Source organism: Vulpes lagopus, chromosome X, assembly GCF_018345385.1.
Source record: "Vulpes lagopus strain Blue_001 chromosome X, ASM1834538v1, whole genome shotgun sequence".
Taxonomy (NCBI): domain Eukaryota; kingdom Metazoa; phylum Chordata; class Mammalia; order Carnivora; family Canidae; genus Vulpes; species Vulpes lagopus.
In genome coordinates this window covers 90,790,949-90,806,495 of record NC_054848.1, presented here as the reverse complement: position 1 = coordinate 90,806,495, position 15,547 = coordinate 90,790,949, and the positions used below count along the sequence as shown (strand labels likewise).

Below are 15,547 nucleotides of genomic sequence, written 5' to 3'. Positions count from 1 at the left end.
GAATGAGCATGCAAAATTTTTACAAGACAGGTGCGCTCATAATTAGGGCTGTATAATAGCCTTAATGATCATTTCAATCAGTAAGACAGTTCCTAGATTTCTTTTTCCTAGATCCTAGATTCTTTTTAACTCTTAGGAGTCTTAAGCTAGAACCCAGAATGAAAGAATACTACATTTGGCAGTGTCTTAACACGTCTTTACACTTGAAAAGATTTAGTCACAACTACAAACTGGACTGCTTCTATACAACAATACTTGCATTACTTATCTGTTTACACTTTTAAAGTAGGAAAAGGAAGACAAGGACAACTGAATCATTCTAATGATATTAACTACTGACTGTCTAAATGTCACATACTGGCTCTAATACATTGGCATCCAAGAACAGTAAGAAAAATGGCCTCATCTCACTCCATTTCATCAGCAGGCAAATATAGATCTTTGACTTCAGAAAATCACCACTTCGAACTATGTCTTTCACTCCCTTTTAGACCTCAGTCCATTTTAAATCTCAGCTGCTAACAACATCCTGGTTGAGACTTGCCTTGTAACTACTCACAAGGGAAGGTAACCAAGTTTAATAATTTCTGTGGCACATTTTCACAATCTTTATTTCCTCTCCTCTATGCTTGAATTTAATTAAGCCATAAAGCTAAAGGATATATTTTCTTTTCTTTGCCTTTTTATTTTTTGCCTCTTCAACAGTTCATATAATTCTACGTATCCAGTTAGGACACCATAAACGCTGTGAGTAGTCTGATCTCCTAAATCATGATGATCTGTCGATGCCGCCTTCTTTCCTCTCACTTCCTCACAGCTACCGATAAAAAATGGGGAAGTATTCGAGCTACACACGCTCAGCATCTAACTGGGATGTGATTGCGCAGGGATGCTTGGTTTCCTAAACACTTTTTCTTCACTTTCGCTGGCTCTGATTCAATGACTAACACCACCACTCAGCAGTTACTCCCCTGGAGACCAAGGCAGCTGATTTTCTTCTGACCCTGGGTCATTGTCTTTTGTGAATCCCGACCACTGTCCACACATGAGGGCTAGCAATGACTAACCCAGGTGGCTGGGTTAGTGGGCAGGTTCTGCAATGGCAGTACGTTTTTTACTTCAGAGATTTGAATAAATCCCATCGGGTACTTTCATCCAGACCTCCAAAACTGCAGCCAAGCAGTCATTAGACGGGGTCAGAGAGAAGGAGACAAGCCTGGGAGAGAGGACACACACTTAAAGAACAGATACACCCTCCGGTTCCCATGCTGCCTGGAGCAGGAACTTGTTTTCAAGTGGATTCCTCTAGCAATTAATGCTCAAGCTTATCTTAAAAGGCAACAAATCATACTGCCTCCTACACCATCTCCTTGGTTGTCTGAGAATGTCAGCTTAAAGCATCACTGTGGCTCAGGACGATTTGGAAAGCAAACAAAGCCCCCCCACCCCGTCCATCTTAGCCATTCATCAGATTGTTTTTAAAGACAGTTTAACTACTTTAGAGTGAACCGAGTTAAACCTACCTACTGAAGTCAAACGGTCCACAGCAAATGAAAAAAAATCTAATTAATATATGAAAAGAAAAGGGACAAATAAAAAACATAGTAACATAAGAATAGTGCTACACAACAAAGCATTCAATTAAACTAGCAATGGAGTTAACTGAAGGCATTTCATACATTTAATAACATACAACGAATTACAATTCCACTCTGCCTTTATGCTTCTCTTTTGACGTTCCTTTCAGTGGAAATGCATTTCTATGGTTTGTTGTTCTTTTTAATTTGGTCTCATGTAAGAGTCCAAACACTACTACAGAAAGTAATTTTACTAGTATCTGACACCTCTGGTTAAAGCAGCCATCAGTGTAATACACCTGATTTCTCCATGCTATGAATACTATCACTGACATGATGAAACAAGTGCAGAATACTGTTAATGGACGTATCTTCCAACATTTAATGCTTCTGAGGTTACCTTTAAACTCACGGTTTATCTAGAAGACATTACACTACACTAGCACTAGCCCCCATAAAAAAAAACACACACACACAATTTCGAATGATGGAAAATGCAAATACATACCTTGAACGCGCTGGAGCTTAGGTTTTGCAAATGCCATTGGCAAATTCAGAGGAATGTAATGTTCGTGATTGCAAATTGTCTGCAGAAATTCAAACTTGTATTCAGCCAGAACCTAAATAGAAGGAAACGACACGTGAACTCCTTTTTAGTAGGCATTTACTAATTTTAATGATTACATACAGGGCATTCATTTCCCCAACAGAAGTGTTCGGTGTTTTAAGGATACCTTGAGATGTGACCCATGCAGGAAAGAGTTAACACAGTAGGCTCTCCTTTTAAAGAAAGCCCACTTGCAAGGTTGGTTGTTGGCTGGCATTTGGGAAATTGGATTTTCAAATGCTCTCTACATGATAAGGTTGTGCCTTCTCTGCCGGCCTGCTCAGACCATTTGTTTTTTTTTTTTGTTTTTTTTTTTTTTAGACCATTTGTATAAACAATGTGATTTATTGTGAACATCTGCTCTTTTCCTTTCCCAACTCTGGAATTTTGACTGGCCTCCACTATAGGAGCGGCCCCCAGGAAAAATCCTAAACTCCTAGTTCCAAATGGGCTTCCCTGAACAGAAAGGTTGCACACACATGGCTGCATTGTCACTGCTGCAAGAAGGGTGTGGTCCATGTGGCCTTCACCGGAGGGAAGGAGGGCGGGCACTTGGGAAGCCCGTTTGAGAACCGCCAAGGACTCCACCGGATATGTTTTTCCTTTACTGCAAATGGACAATGTAAATTTACTGCAACAGCAGCTAGGTAGCCTCACTGTGTCACTGTAATGAGTCTGAGCCATGACTAAGGCTACCGTAACCATATACGTTGAGTCCTGGGAGTCTTTCCATGTGGGTGATCTTGGGGACTCCCTAAACGCTAACCAGTGTCCCCTGCTTTGAGGTACAGCTATACTCAAAGTACCTAAACAAAAAGAACAGGTCCAAATCCTCCAGAAAAGAAATACCACTCTGGGTCTCATGCTCTAATGTCCAGCAGCTGCTATGGTTACATCCTTATAACTTACCTTAGGATCTTTGGGGCTGAATCCAGATATATAGTCATTTATCAAATTGAAAACAAATCCTCTGTCCATTAGTGTCAGACAGCGCTACAGAAACCAAAACAAAATGAAGAGTGACACAATTCTGGAAGTCGGGCAAGCATAGCTTTTTAAAGTTGTAAAATTTGTTCCACATGAAGGGCATGACATTCTCATTTTTACAGGTAATAGAATAATAGTTTTCAGAGTTTTACTGTAGGTGATCTTGAAGAAGATAGAGGGCAAGTGATTTATTATGGGAATCGGGTTCCAGCTGCACAATTTTCATATATAGACAGAGAGATGCACATACACATATATCTGTAAACGTACTTATGTATGTAAATACACACACAAATAAATATGTATGCACATACACATATATGTAATCTATTTGGCTACTCTGTCTCATTTTGGTCAATTCTAAACGCTCAAAGTGAAGCATATGCTTAGCATATGGTGGTCCATTAGCCACTAAAAGTGGGGTTTGGCAATGTCAACGTTTCAGACCCAAAAAGAAGGTTGTCTCTGTGTTCTTTCAAGTCTCAGCCTACTCAAACATGCTCCCCGCCCTCGGCCCCCGACAGCCCTAACCGCTGTCCTCCTCCTGGGGAAAACTCTCATTACCAGGCCACTACTCAACTACAGGAAGCCTCCTAACCAGTACGTGCCTATCATCTCTCCATCCATCTGCTTCCAGATTCATCTGTAAGTGCAAGCCCCAATCATGTCACCTTCTTTCCCAAAAGCTTTCAACACTTCCCTATTGCCTTGAATATAATTTCAGACCCCTTCACCTGGCATTCAAGGACACTTAGAACATCGTCCCAACCTACTTTTCCCGTTTTACTGCCCAGTACAGCTCATTTGCTCATTATCTGCTCAGGATGCACAGTGTCTTCCCACCTCTGGGTCTTGGTTCAGGCCAGGCCTAGCTAGTAATTCTAGCACTACTTCTGCCAAATCCTACCTATTCCTTGGTGTTCTGATGAAATCCCATCTTCTGTAGCCACCTTGGCCCACAAGTCCCTTGTGAAACATTCTATTCTCCACTAGCTTGTACTTTATTAGTTCCCTGTCTTTTTACCTAGGTAGGACAACAGGAAGTCCCTCTTTCTCTTTATGTCCTCCTTAGGGCTCAGACTATTCTTGTGAGATACGAGGAAGTCAATATTTGATTAACCAGCTTTTTGCATCTCATTTCTCAAGGTGATTGAGACAGTGTTCTAGAGAAATACAAAGGTATGGATAGGACATGGTCTTTACTCTCTTCCAATGGTGAAGACAAATAAATAACGAAAATACAGCACAGTAAGAAGTACCACAGAAGTATGTGAAGGATATGTGAACAACAGAAGGGGTGCTCAACACGCCATGCAAAGGTGAGGGAAGAGCTGAGCCTCAAAGATGAATGGACTCTACCAGGCAGACAATGGGATAGGACTGAGGTTCTAGTTGGCGACCCTGACTCTGCTGTCCTCACTTGTTCCATCATTCCAGCGGCAAACATCCTCCAAAATCACTGGTCTTTCTCCATTGCATACAGATCAAAATCGAAATTCCCTAGCCTGACATTCAGGGCCTTCCATCACCTGGCTGGACCTCCACACATCCTAAATGCTCTGCACAATGACTCTCTTTCATCCCTAAATTTCTGAATGCACCTGTCTCCTCCTCTTTGCTCATGGATCCTCTACCTGTGACACCCTCAAGACTTACTAGGGGGAATTCTTCTTCTAGGCTCTAATGAGTTCCAGCTCATAATCTCTCCTGCTCTGTTCTCCCTACTGGATCTTGTTTCTGCTTTCAGCAAAACAGTCAATCACATTCTATCTTGAATATGTATGAGAAATGGGATTTCAGAGACAGCTTCTCACCTCTGAATCTTCCCAGAGAAGACAGGCCAATTTTTGTTGACCTGAATAAGTAAACACTGCTCTGAAATCAACTACATTCTAGTCTCCATATGTAATAAGCTTCAAGTTTCAGCTCCATGGAAGAAACTGAGAGTTTACATTTCAAACGGTGTCAACCTTAGTTTACTTTAAAAAGATAGGTGGATGTTTGGTTTTTGATACACAAACACACATTTCTGTACTAGTGTTAAGATGTTATTTTAATTCTGGCCAAGAGAGGCTTTCTATCAGAAAGTCATACTCTGGAGCTCTGAAACCTCGTTGTGAATTTTGAATAAGAAGATAAGAGTACGTGAGACATTAAAAATGCTTGGATGAATTTTTGACCATGAGGCTCTTCACATATGGTTGAGAAATGATAGAGAACCAGGAAAAGAGGCGCAGTAGTAAGGAGCAGGAAAAGACCAAGTGCATTACGAACCCACACCCCTTCTCTGCAACAAATCAAGTATTGCTGTTACCTACTTTATAGAACAACTGTACTCTAGCATCGCCCCTTACGTACAGATAGTAACAAAACATAATGACAATAAACGTGCAGTTCCTTGTCAAGATAGGAACTTCTGGTCTCTCTCAAACAAAATCATCTCACGGGACCAAAATGAATAATGTTCCTTCACATGGATTCACAACATGGAGCCTGTGGTTATGTCAGCAAACAGGCTGCTTCAGTTCCAGAGTTGCAAATTCAAAGGCCAGCAGGGGTGAGAGAAGTGACTTAAACGCATAGAGTGTGTGTGGGGGTATACTAAGGAGTGGTGGGGACTGTGGCAACCCAGAAAGTACATGCCCCATCTAAAGGCACTCAAATTAACATATTTGAAAACACATCATGTGAAACAAGCAAAACATGCTTTCTGGCTACGCCCCCTGTGTGGGACCTCTGATTTAATTAATTAGCCATTTCAGTGGGGGTGCTAAAAAAAAATCAGACTAGGCTGTTTAACTGATGGATCAATTCAGTCAGAGGTTTCACCAGCAGGCTTACCAAGACCTAGCCAAGTCTCTAGAAAGTGGGCATTTTTTTTCTTTGGCTTTAAAGACCATGTTGGTGAAGAATAATTCCTTACCATGTTCTGGCTGCCTTTAACTCACCTTCAGGAAGCTAGCCAAACTATAATTGACATTCCGGGACTCATCGGGAATCTCGGCATAGCGAATAGTCACGTGGGGAATTATTGCAAGAAGCAATGAATGTAAGACATGATGATACGCCTCTGGAAATCTCTGGCCTCTGGGAAGCTTAAATTAAATAGGCATAGCCAAAAGTCAGAATTGCAAAAGGTCTAAATCAATTGCTGTTTTTATTTTCAAACACATTCCAGACATGAATGTGCTTTTTTTAACTGGAGTATAACTTTTCTCCCAACTTAAAAATGACATCGCTAGTTCAATGTACACTTCGGATTATTACAGGACCTCTCTGGATCTCTAAATACAACAGACTGAAATCATCAACAGACCAACTTTGGAATTATGTTCCTGAGATGTAGGCATACCCCAGATTTTCATTCAATTTTTTCCCCTGACACACAAAGAATATATCCATGCATCTCTATTTTGGTAAATCCATTTTGTGAAACATCTGATAAAAATGGTATATATGAGGGGCTCCTGGGTGGCTCAGTCAGTTAAACATCTGCCTTGAGCTCATGTCATAGTTCCAGGGTCCTGGGATCAAGCCCCATGTCAGGCTCCCTGCTCAGCAGGGCGTCTGCTTCTTTCTCTCCCTCTGCATTTCCCCTCCACTCATGCTCTCTCTTGCTTTCTCACTCTCTCTCTCAAAAAATAAAAAAATAAAATAAAATAAATGGATAAAATCTTTTAAAAAATAGTTAAATATGAGGTGAATATCTTTCACTTCACAAATCTGAATTGTATAATTCCTATAACTAAGAAAATTCCTTTGTACTTTTAAGAGAATGTAAATATACAACTATATGTATAAACCACATTCCAGAAACATATCTATTACATAAGGTGTTTTTAACTTTATACATGTCTTAGACCTTTCTAGGAGAAAGGTTATTTCTAATTTGGCGCTTGTTCTTCCAAATGAATGTTTTGACATAGACATTTTTAAGCTACAGGATAAAGAGAAAGCTTCAAAGAAAATGAGCTTTACATGGCAAATAACCAATAGGAAAGAATGCATGTGGAAGAGTCTCTGAGGACTTTGAAAATGTATGAACTGTCAGACCTCAGATTTATGCAACATATCCAATGTTTGTTTTTTTTTTTGTATTTATTTTTATGATAGTCACACAGAGAGAGAGAGAGAGGCAGAGACACAGGCAGAGGGAGAAGCAGGCTCCATGCACCGGGAGCCCGACGTGGGATTCGATCCCGGGTCTCCAGGATCGTGCCCCGGGCCAAAGGCAGGCGCTAAACCGCTGCGCCACCCAGGGATCCCTCCAATGTTGTTTTTTAAGGCAAAATTGAAAAATTGCTAAGGGCTAAGAGCCCTTAGGTTAAGAGGATTTGCATGTCACTGCTACCTGTGAATAACATTAGTCTTCTTTGCCTATGTTAAATATCATTCTTAAGCCTACTTACCTTAATTTTATTCTCTTCCAACAAGTAGGTGGCCATAGACTTTGCAATAATTTCAAAGAAAAACCATGAATACTAAAATAAACAAACAAACGAATAAAATCAATTTTGAATAGTTACCCAAATCCCAAAACTTAGTAAAGTTAGACAAATCAATATGGATCTTATCTCTGAACTCTAACATTTTAAAGTGATCACGATTCACTACTGAAGTTTCACAAAATACTTTCAAATTGTCTCGCCAGAAAAGTAATATTGTACTTCAGGGCTGGCTGTTGAGGTGCAAAGGGCCTGTGGTGGGAATGTTTGTCTCTGTTGTAGGCAGGGAGGGAAGGATTTTATCACTGACATTGTTTTGATTTGCTTACACATGGTGCTGAAAGCAAACCAACTTTTAGATTATTTTATGATTGCTTTTAAATTCTCTACAGACAATGAGTCTTACTCATGTCTACAGCCAGTGGGGAACCCAACCCTGCCCTTGGTACAATCCTGAAGCCAGCCCAAGAAGCACAGGTGTTTGCCCAAGTAGATCTGAAGGATCGAGAAAAGTCTCAAGCAGATATATCCTCAGTTGCCTGAAACTGAAATTTAACCATTAACAGAAATGGTAAAGATCATGATAAAAACGAGAGCCATCACTGGAGTGTCTATGTGCCAGAAACCACGTGTTCAACACTCTACTTATATTTTAAAAATGAGGAATTAGGACGCTCAGAGCTGGTCAATAGCAGGCTCCAGGTCACAGAACTATTATGTGATGGATTCTAATCCACGTCCTTCTTTCACACAATTCTATTACACATTTGACTGAGAACAGGGGGTGGGCAGGATGGGTGAAGAGAATGAAGAAGGTTATGTGGACAGCATGAGGGACAAGGATACCTGAGTGGAGGTGTGAAGAAAGGGAGCAAATGACAAAAAGACCAGAATCCAGATAGGAAGGTACCCAGCGAGAACATCTCTGGCTGCTTTTGTTTCCTATTTTGTCCTGTTCCCTTACCTTTAGCAGTTTGTTTATTGCTAAAAAGTCAGCAGACTGTTTCAATATTGCAATCATCGTAGTAGCCAGAGTTTCATGTATCAGCTGGGTCTGAGGAGCACTTGGTTTTTCAGGTCGGAAGCTATACTACAAAGGAAGGAAAATTAACCATCAGTCAAAATTCTCATGTAAAAGAAACCGCCCCCCAAAGAAAGCTGACTCCACAAACCTTGATGAAGGATCTTAAATAATTATCCAAGCCTTCTTCATGGCACTTCGAAACGATGTGTAAGAGAACCCTGAAAACACATTCGCAAAAGTCAGCATGTCAGGCTACCGTGAATTTCCACCGTTTGTTCATCTAACCCTAAGAATACCTCCCACACCACCTGAAGTGTTAAAAGTGAGAGGACTACAGAAGATATAATAGGATGGTCTGACAAAGATTTCAGCATCTAATGTGCTCAGGGCCTTGCAAAACATTCCCTGGTTCAAAAGAAGGATATTGTGTTTGGGCAGCCCAGATGTCTCTTCTCTGATCTAAATTTCTGCACACGCACGTTTCAAGTATGGTCACAGCTACTATGTGGGGTAAATACTGAAATCCCCTCCAGTGAGTAAAAGGAAAGGAAATATAGAGATAAAATGAAAAGCACGGCAACAGATGGGCAAAAGGAAGAGAGACAGGACGGGTATAACGACGTGACCTGCAGTTGGCAATAAATCTAAAATTCAAATACAAGACTAGCAGTGGTTCTCAAACTTCATCATGCATCGGAATCACCTGGAGCACAGAATGCTCGGCTCCTCTCCCTGAGTTTCTGATTTCTGGGGTCTGGGGTGAAGTTCAAATGATGAGCATTTTTCATCAGCTCCCAGGTGATACTGATGCTGCTGGGGTAGGAGCCACGTTTGAGAACCACAGGGCTAGAGGAATGCTTTGTCAGTTTTTGAGCGGACTATCCCCAACAGCAGAGCATGAGCACACGGTGTACAGGGGTGTTGGTTAAGGCCCAGTGGTAGAGGTTGTGGCAACAGCAGAAGCAGCAAAGCCAGAAACATCCAGCATTGAGCTCTCAATTTTTTTAAGTATCCAATTTTAATTGCAAACGTCAGTGCATTTTGCCCTCTACTCTACCATATACCCTGTTTGTTTCTATAAAAATAATACTCCCTCATTATTTTGAGTAAAAATTCATGGCTCAGGGTGACTCTGTCCAACATGAGAGCCACTCAGCACTTGTGGCTATTTAATTAAAATTAACTCTAGTTAAAAATTCAGTTCCTCAGCTACACTGGCCACATTTCAAGTGTTCAATAGCTAAATGTGGCAAATGGCTACCATATTGGACAGCACAAGTATAGAACAATTCCATGATTGGAGAAAGTTCTATCAAACAACACTGGTCTAGGGCAATGGTTCTCAAGCTCTGTTGCATTATGGAATCTCCTGGAAAACTTAAAAAAAATTACTGATGCTCAGTTTCACCCCTAGATATCCCAGTTTCATTGGTATGAATATGGTCTGGGCACAGACCTCTTTAAAAGCTCCCCAGGTGATTCTAACATGCAGCCAAGTTTTAGAACCCCTGGTTGAGGAAAACACATTAAGTTTCTCCTATGGTTTCTGGTACCATCTCTCCCTGGGGCTACAAGTCCCCCAGTCTGAGAAGCATGAAACAAGAGAAAATGGATATTAGATAATCTGACTTTTGGGTTCTCATAAGGAAGAGAAATTTATAGTTAAAATGAAGAAATGCAAAAAGAAACAAAATTTGCTTCTTTGTAATAATAACACCGAAACTCACATGGTGCAGTTGATAGGAACATCATCTTCATGGGTCATATTTGTGAGAACCCGGAAGAGTTGCATAAGAATTACAGGTAGAAACTGTATCATGACTTGGATCTCCATGGCATGCAAACACTAAAATAAGTCATTATTAGTTATGAAAACAAACAGAAATATGATATAACTTGCAAATGTGAAACAACAAAATAAGTAATGAGAAATACATTCATTTGAATATAAGCCCACTTTGATGGGAGCTTCCTAAGACAGGGGACTTTGTCTTGTTAATTACTTTATCCATGTCTTTATTTTGGCACTCAGATTTTGTTTCATATTAAATATTTTATCTACTGAAGATAAAGAGGATAACTGGGATAAAGGGGTTTGGGAATAAAGACAACTGACTCCTGGTAAACCAACACTCCACTGGAGTGGGAAAGCAGCTGTGTCTAGAGGTTCTGGAGACTGCCCCCCAGCATACAGTATGTTCTACAGAATGCAGACCATCAGTTAATCTGCTGAGAAAGTAAGTGGGATTCAATAAAGTGCACTTCTCTATATAATTGGTTTTAAAAAGGCACCATCTATAAATCTGAGGCAGCACTGCATTCAGACATCCCCAGAGTACATTTCTTCGAAGTGCTAACACCCTGTCTCTAGCCATAGGTGTGTCAACAGCACAAAAAAGAAACGTGTTCGTATATACGTAGAAATGATCCAAGCAGTAAAGTCTGTAACATTTCTTTCTTCTTCCTTTCCTTCTCCCCACCTTCCTTCATTCACTCAGGCATTCACTCAATCATTTAATCAGCCAGCCAACCAAAAGGTGAAAACAAGCCATGTCACTGGGCACCTACTATACCAGTTCAAGGTTCAGTGCTATGGGAAATGCAGAGATGGAGAAGACAGGATTCTGTACACAAGGAACTCACTATGTCTCTTACTTCTGCTCTGTCTCTCTATCCTTCCTCACCATCCCTTCTCAGGACGCTATCATCTATATGTGAAGCATCTCAGCACTGACCTCTAAGATCTTCAGGCAGATTCTCTTCAACCAGATGCATAAAGCAAGAGATCAAGCTCAAGGAACCCATCGTCTATCCTTCCAGCTTTTCCTTCCTTTTGCCCCCTCTCTTCTAGCCTTACTGCCATAACCACTCTTAACCTATAACCAAAACAGTCTAATCATTTCCTGGTAAGGTCTCCACACAGGTTCCCTTTACTCCCCATACATCCACCTCTCATCTCCATATTCATCATCCTCCAATAGGGTCCCATCACACCAACTTCTGCCAAAATGTCCGTGATGCCTCCCCATTACCCAGGGAATTGGCTCTCAACCAGGGCTGGCTTTGCCCTCCGCCCCCTCCCATGCAACGGGACATTCTACAATGTCTGGAGCATTTTGAGTTGTCACAACTAGGGGTGTTACTGACTTGTAGAGGACAGAGGCCAGGGCTTCTGCTAAACACCTTACCATGTACTGGATAGCCACTTACAACAAAGAATTAACCCTTCCAAATTGTCAACAGAGCAAGGTTGAGAAGCTCTTATCTAGGATCCAAGATTACTTAGGACCAAACCTAGATTTCTAGCCTCAACACTCATCATTCTTCACAAGGTCCAACTGGTGCCTTGACTGCTCTGGGAGTAGAAGCTATGCATTCCCACCTTTGCGCATTTGCTCAGTTTTTAGTCACATCCTAGCCCCCCTTCCAAGTCTAATTGAAACCTCTTCTTTGGTGAAGCCACTCATTTGACCAAGGCATACCTAATGAACTTCCAAAGCCCAAGAATATAAAAAAATACCCCATTTCCTCCCATCAAGTGGTTCAGAGTCTGTGGGGTGAACGACCTGGAACTAAATCTACAATACAAATGGTCGACAGCCCAGGAGTGGTATGTGCAAAATGCATGAAGGAAAAAGCAACTGAGTCTTCCCGTGGGCAGGGAGTGTCCACTAAGGCTTCAGAGAGGAGGCAGGTAAAAGGTAAAGTGGGATAATATCAGGTAGAAGGGAGAGCTGGGCATTCAGTGCAAAACTGATCTAGTGTTGCTCCTCCGGATTCACTCTCAACGCAACAGCAAAAAGGTTCTTTTTTTCCCTCTTATTACAAACAAAACAAACCATCACAAACAAAAGGCTGTCCAGGGCTTCCTGTGCCTACATGTATCCCACCTCTCTCTCCAAGCTCATCTCATGCCACTTCCCACCCCTCGCCCAAGGTGCTCACTGCCTTCCAGCTATACTGTCTTTTCTTTTTTCCTGTCCTTTAAATGCCATCACAAGGTGTTTCCGCCCGCTGCAATATTCTGTTCTCCTTTGCCACAGCTTTAACACCTACGCTCGTCTTCCTCTCATCGATTTTTTTTTTTTAGCTTGATCCATCATCTCCTCAGACAGCCTTCCCTGACAACTCCATCTAGAACGTACTCCTGTCATGTTGGATCCCATTAATCTGTTCTATTTTCTTCGTGGCATTCATCTTGATCTCAAATTACTCATTTCTACCCTCACTACCCCAACTAAGGAACCAAAGCATAAGATAAAAGATTGGAGGCTACTAGTCTCAGGGATCCCTCAGTTCCCTGGACCCTTAGCACTATAACCTGTATTGTGCATTTGCTATCTATCACATATTGCTTTGGACTCTCATTGGTACTGCTCACTTATATTCCACTTCTATATGTCCTGTCTCTCCAACTGTCTTAAGATCCCCATGGGCAATGACCCTGAGTTATTCTTCTCTGCAAGCGTCACAGCATCTGGGAAAATAGTACATGCATAAAAGCCCAGCAAGGAAAGGGTAAGTGAATTGGTGAAATGATGTCATTTACAGGGACAACAGACAGCAAGATTTGGTAGAAAGAACACAGGACCAGGAGTCAAGAGACACCTGTCACAGGTTTGGCTCTGCTACTAACCAGGTGAGTGACCACAAGCAAATCCCCTCTACTTGAGCTTCATTCAGTTTTCTCATGTGTAAAAAAAAAACCTCTCAAGATGCCCTTTCAGTGCTAAGGGGTCCCTAGGAGAACTGGGCTAGTAGGTCTGAAATCGAGTGGCATTTCACTTACTGCCACTAGAGGGCGAGCAAAGGTCACATAAATATCGCAAATTTCACATCCTTAAGAACACAAATATGAACGAGTACATTTTTTTTTCTCCATTTTAAGAATACCAGTATATTTGAAAATGATGCTCTGTTCCATTCCATTCTGTTAAAACTTTTACAAAACTTCCCCACTGGAAGAAAAGCCAAAGATCTTAACAGCCTAAGCATTTGTACAGAGATCGGGCTTTCTAGATGTTAACCAAGGAAAGGATTTGAATGTTAGAGGACTATTATACTTCTTAATGAGAATTAAGAATAATAGCCACCATTTATCAACTGTCCGCTTGCTTCTACCCTTCCAACAGTATCTTCTCAATATGGTAGGCAGAATGAGACTTTCAAAACCCAAATCCCATCATGTAGCTCCTCTGCTCAAAGCCCTGCAAGGCTTCCCATTTCACTGAAGGTACAATTCAAACTCGTCATCATGGCTTATGAGGCCTCACCCAACTAGCTCCTTAGCTACCTTTCCAATACGATGTCGTCTCACTCTGTGTGCCAGCCACACGCACTGGAATTCCCGCTGTCCATTGAGCATGCCAAGCTAGCTTCTCAGTCTGCGTTTGCTGTTCCCAGCTCCCCCAGAAGTCTACCATGCTGGTGCCCTCATTTCCTTTAGGTCTCTGGCAAATGTCACTTTGCCAGAGATCTTTTCTGGCATCTTTTTTTTTAATCTAGAAGAGGGACCCCTTACCACTCTTTATTCCTCTTTGATATGTTTGGGTTTTCTTTGTGGCACTTATTACCACCTGGGTGAATATACATATCCATACATTCATTTATTTGCTTATTGTCCATCTGCCTCAAGAAAGTAAGCTCCTTGACAATATGGATGGTGTTTGTTTTCTTCATTTCTATTCCAAACGCTTAGAATGATGCCTGGCCCATTGAAAGCACTCAAGAAATCAGTGTAGACTGAGTGATTACTATACTACACAGTAGATGCCCTAACTCACTTAAGCCCCAAAGCCACCCTTCACGTTGGTATTACTGGTTATCCCTCTTTGACAGATGAAGAAACAAAGGCCTGGAGTAGTTTAGTAAATTGGCCAAAGTCAATCACAGAGCTAATGAGTGACAGGTCCGGGACACAAACTCAGTTAATGATTGCAGAACCCATACATATTATCTCATCTCATACTACCTCTCTGAAAGAAAGGGACATTTTTGTTTCCTGAGACTATCATTAAGTAGTAACATATGTCCAAAGGGAAATCCTGTAGAGATTTCATGTGAAATAAAAATTCCTCAGACTTGCCATGGCTGACCTACCAAAGGGACAACCAAAATAAAGAATCACTGTCAGCTGGGTCCCATTATGTGTAGTTCAGTCCTACCATGTTAGGGAATAAGTGGGAGTCTTGGGTCTCAACACATTTGGTAAAATATGGTGTTTCTTAAGACTCTTCATGCAACACATAGAAACTAGGTTTTTCTATCTTTAGTCGATTCTTTTGATCATCTTCCACCCAGACACAGGAATCGTCATTTTATTTGAAGCAAAAGGGACTCCATTCCTCCTGCCCCTTTTCCCTACAACACCTTTACTGGGCAGGCCGCAGGAAGAGAAAAGACCTGAAAAAATCAATTTATGGAACTAAAGAAACATTTTCATGAGATTTTCAAAAATATGTCGACAGATTCTGGCTATAACATTTGCTTCCTAATGTAGTAGCTCTGCTGTCTGCTCCTAACAGGCACTTGATAGAAGAGCACATAAAAGAAAGTATTCTCTTGAGGATACAGAGTCCAGAGTATTTTAAGGGGTTAGTTTGATCCCCCCCCACCACCCTCATCAAAAGGTGGCAACAAGAAAGACACAAAAAAACAAACCTTTTCACAGAAAGCTGCTGTTCATTTACCTTTAAATATTTAATGAGCTCCCCCGGAACTTCTTTGGAGCCTGACTGAATCAGCTGACAATGATGGAAGAATTTGTGCACATGGAGATCCTGAAAAACAGATGTCCTTGACCACATGAAATTCGATTCCTTATCCTTGGACGCAGCTCTCTAGTGCCCCCTCTGCCCACATCTTGCAAACCTACCTATCCGGGTCTTCGAGCACCCAGACTTAGCAG

At 41.4% G+C, this 15,547-nt stretch overlaps 1 protein-coding gene across 3 annotated transcripts in view; it reads right to left on the bottom strand.

The window, feature by feature from the left end:
• Positions 1-15,547, bottom strand: part of DOCK11 (dedicator of cytokinesis 11) — a 189,670-nt gene that overhangs the window by 73,865 nt on the left and 100,258 nt on the right. For 2 of the 3 annotated variants that reach the window (XR_005985654.1, XM_041740921.1), the window contains exons 23-31: positions 15,330-15,419; positions 10,368-10,486; positions 8,789-8,858; positions 8,581-8,706; positions 7,581-7,652; positions 6,120-6,266; positions 3,094-3,177; positions 2,086-2,197; positions 1,524-1,562 (exon numbers count right to left, since the gene is read on the bottom strand). Coding sequence is in view for 2 of the 3 variants with exons in the window: in XM_041740921.1 (XP_041596855.1) it covers positions 1,524-1,562; positions 2,086-2,197; positions 3,094-3,177; positions 6,120-6,266; positions 7,581-7,652; positions 8,581-8,706; positions 8,789-8,858; positions 10,368-10,486; positions 15,330-15,419 (859 nt within the window). In the remaining variant the exon portion in view is untranslated. The remainder of the gene's footprint in view (positions 1-1,523; positions 1,563-2,085; positions 2,198-3,093; positions 3,178-6,119; positions 6,267-7,580; positions 7,653-8,580; positions 8,707-8,788; positions 8,859-10,367; positions 10,487-15,329; positions 15,420-15,547) is intronic. The other variant, XM_041740922.1, reaches the window with a different exon arrangement.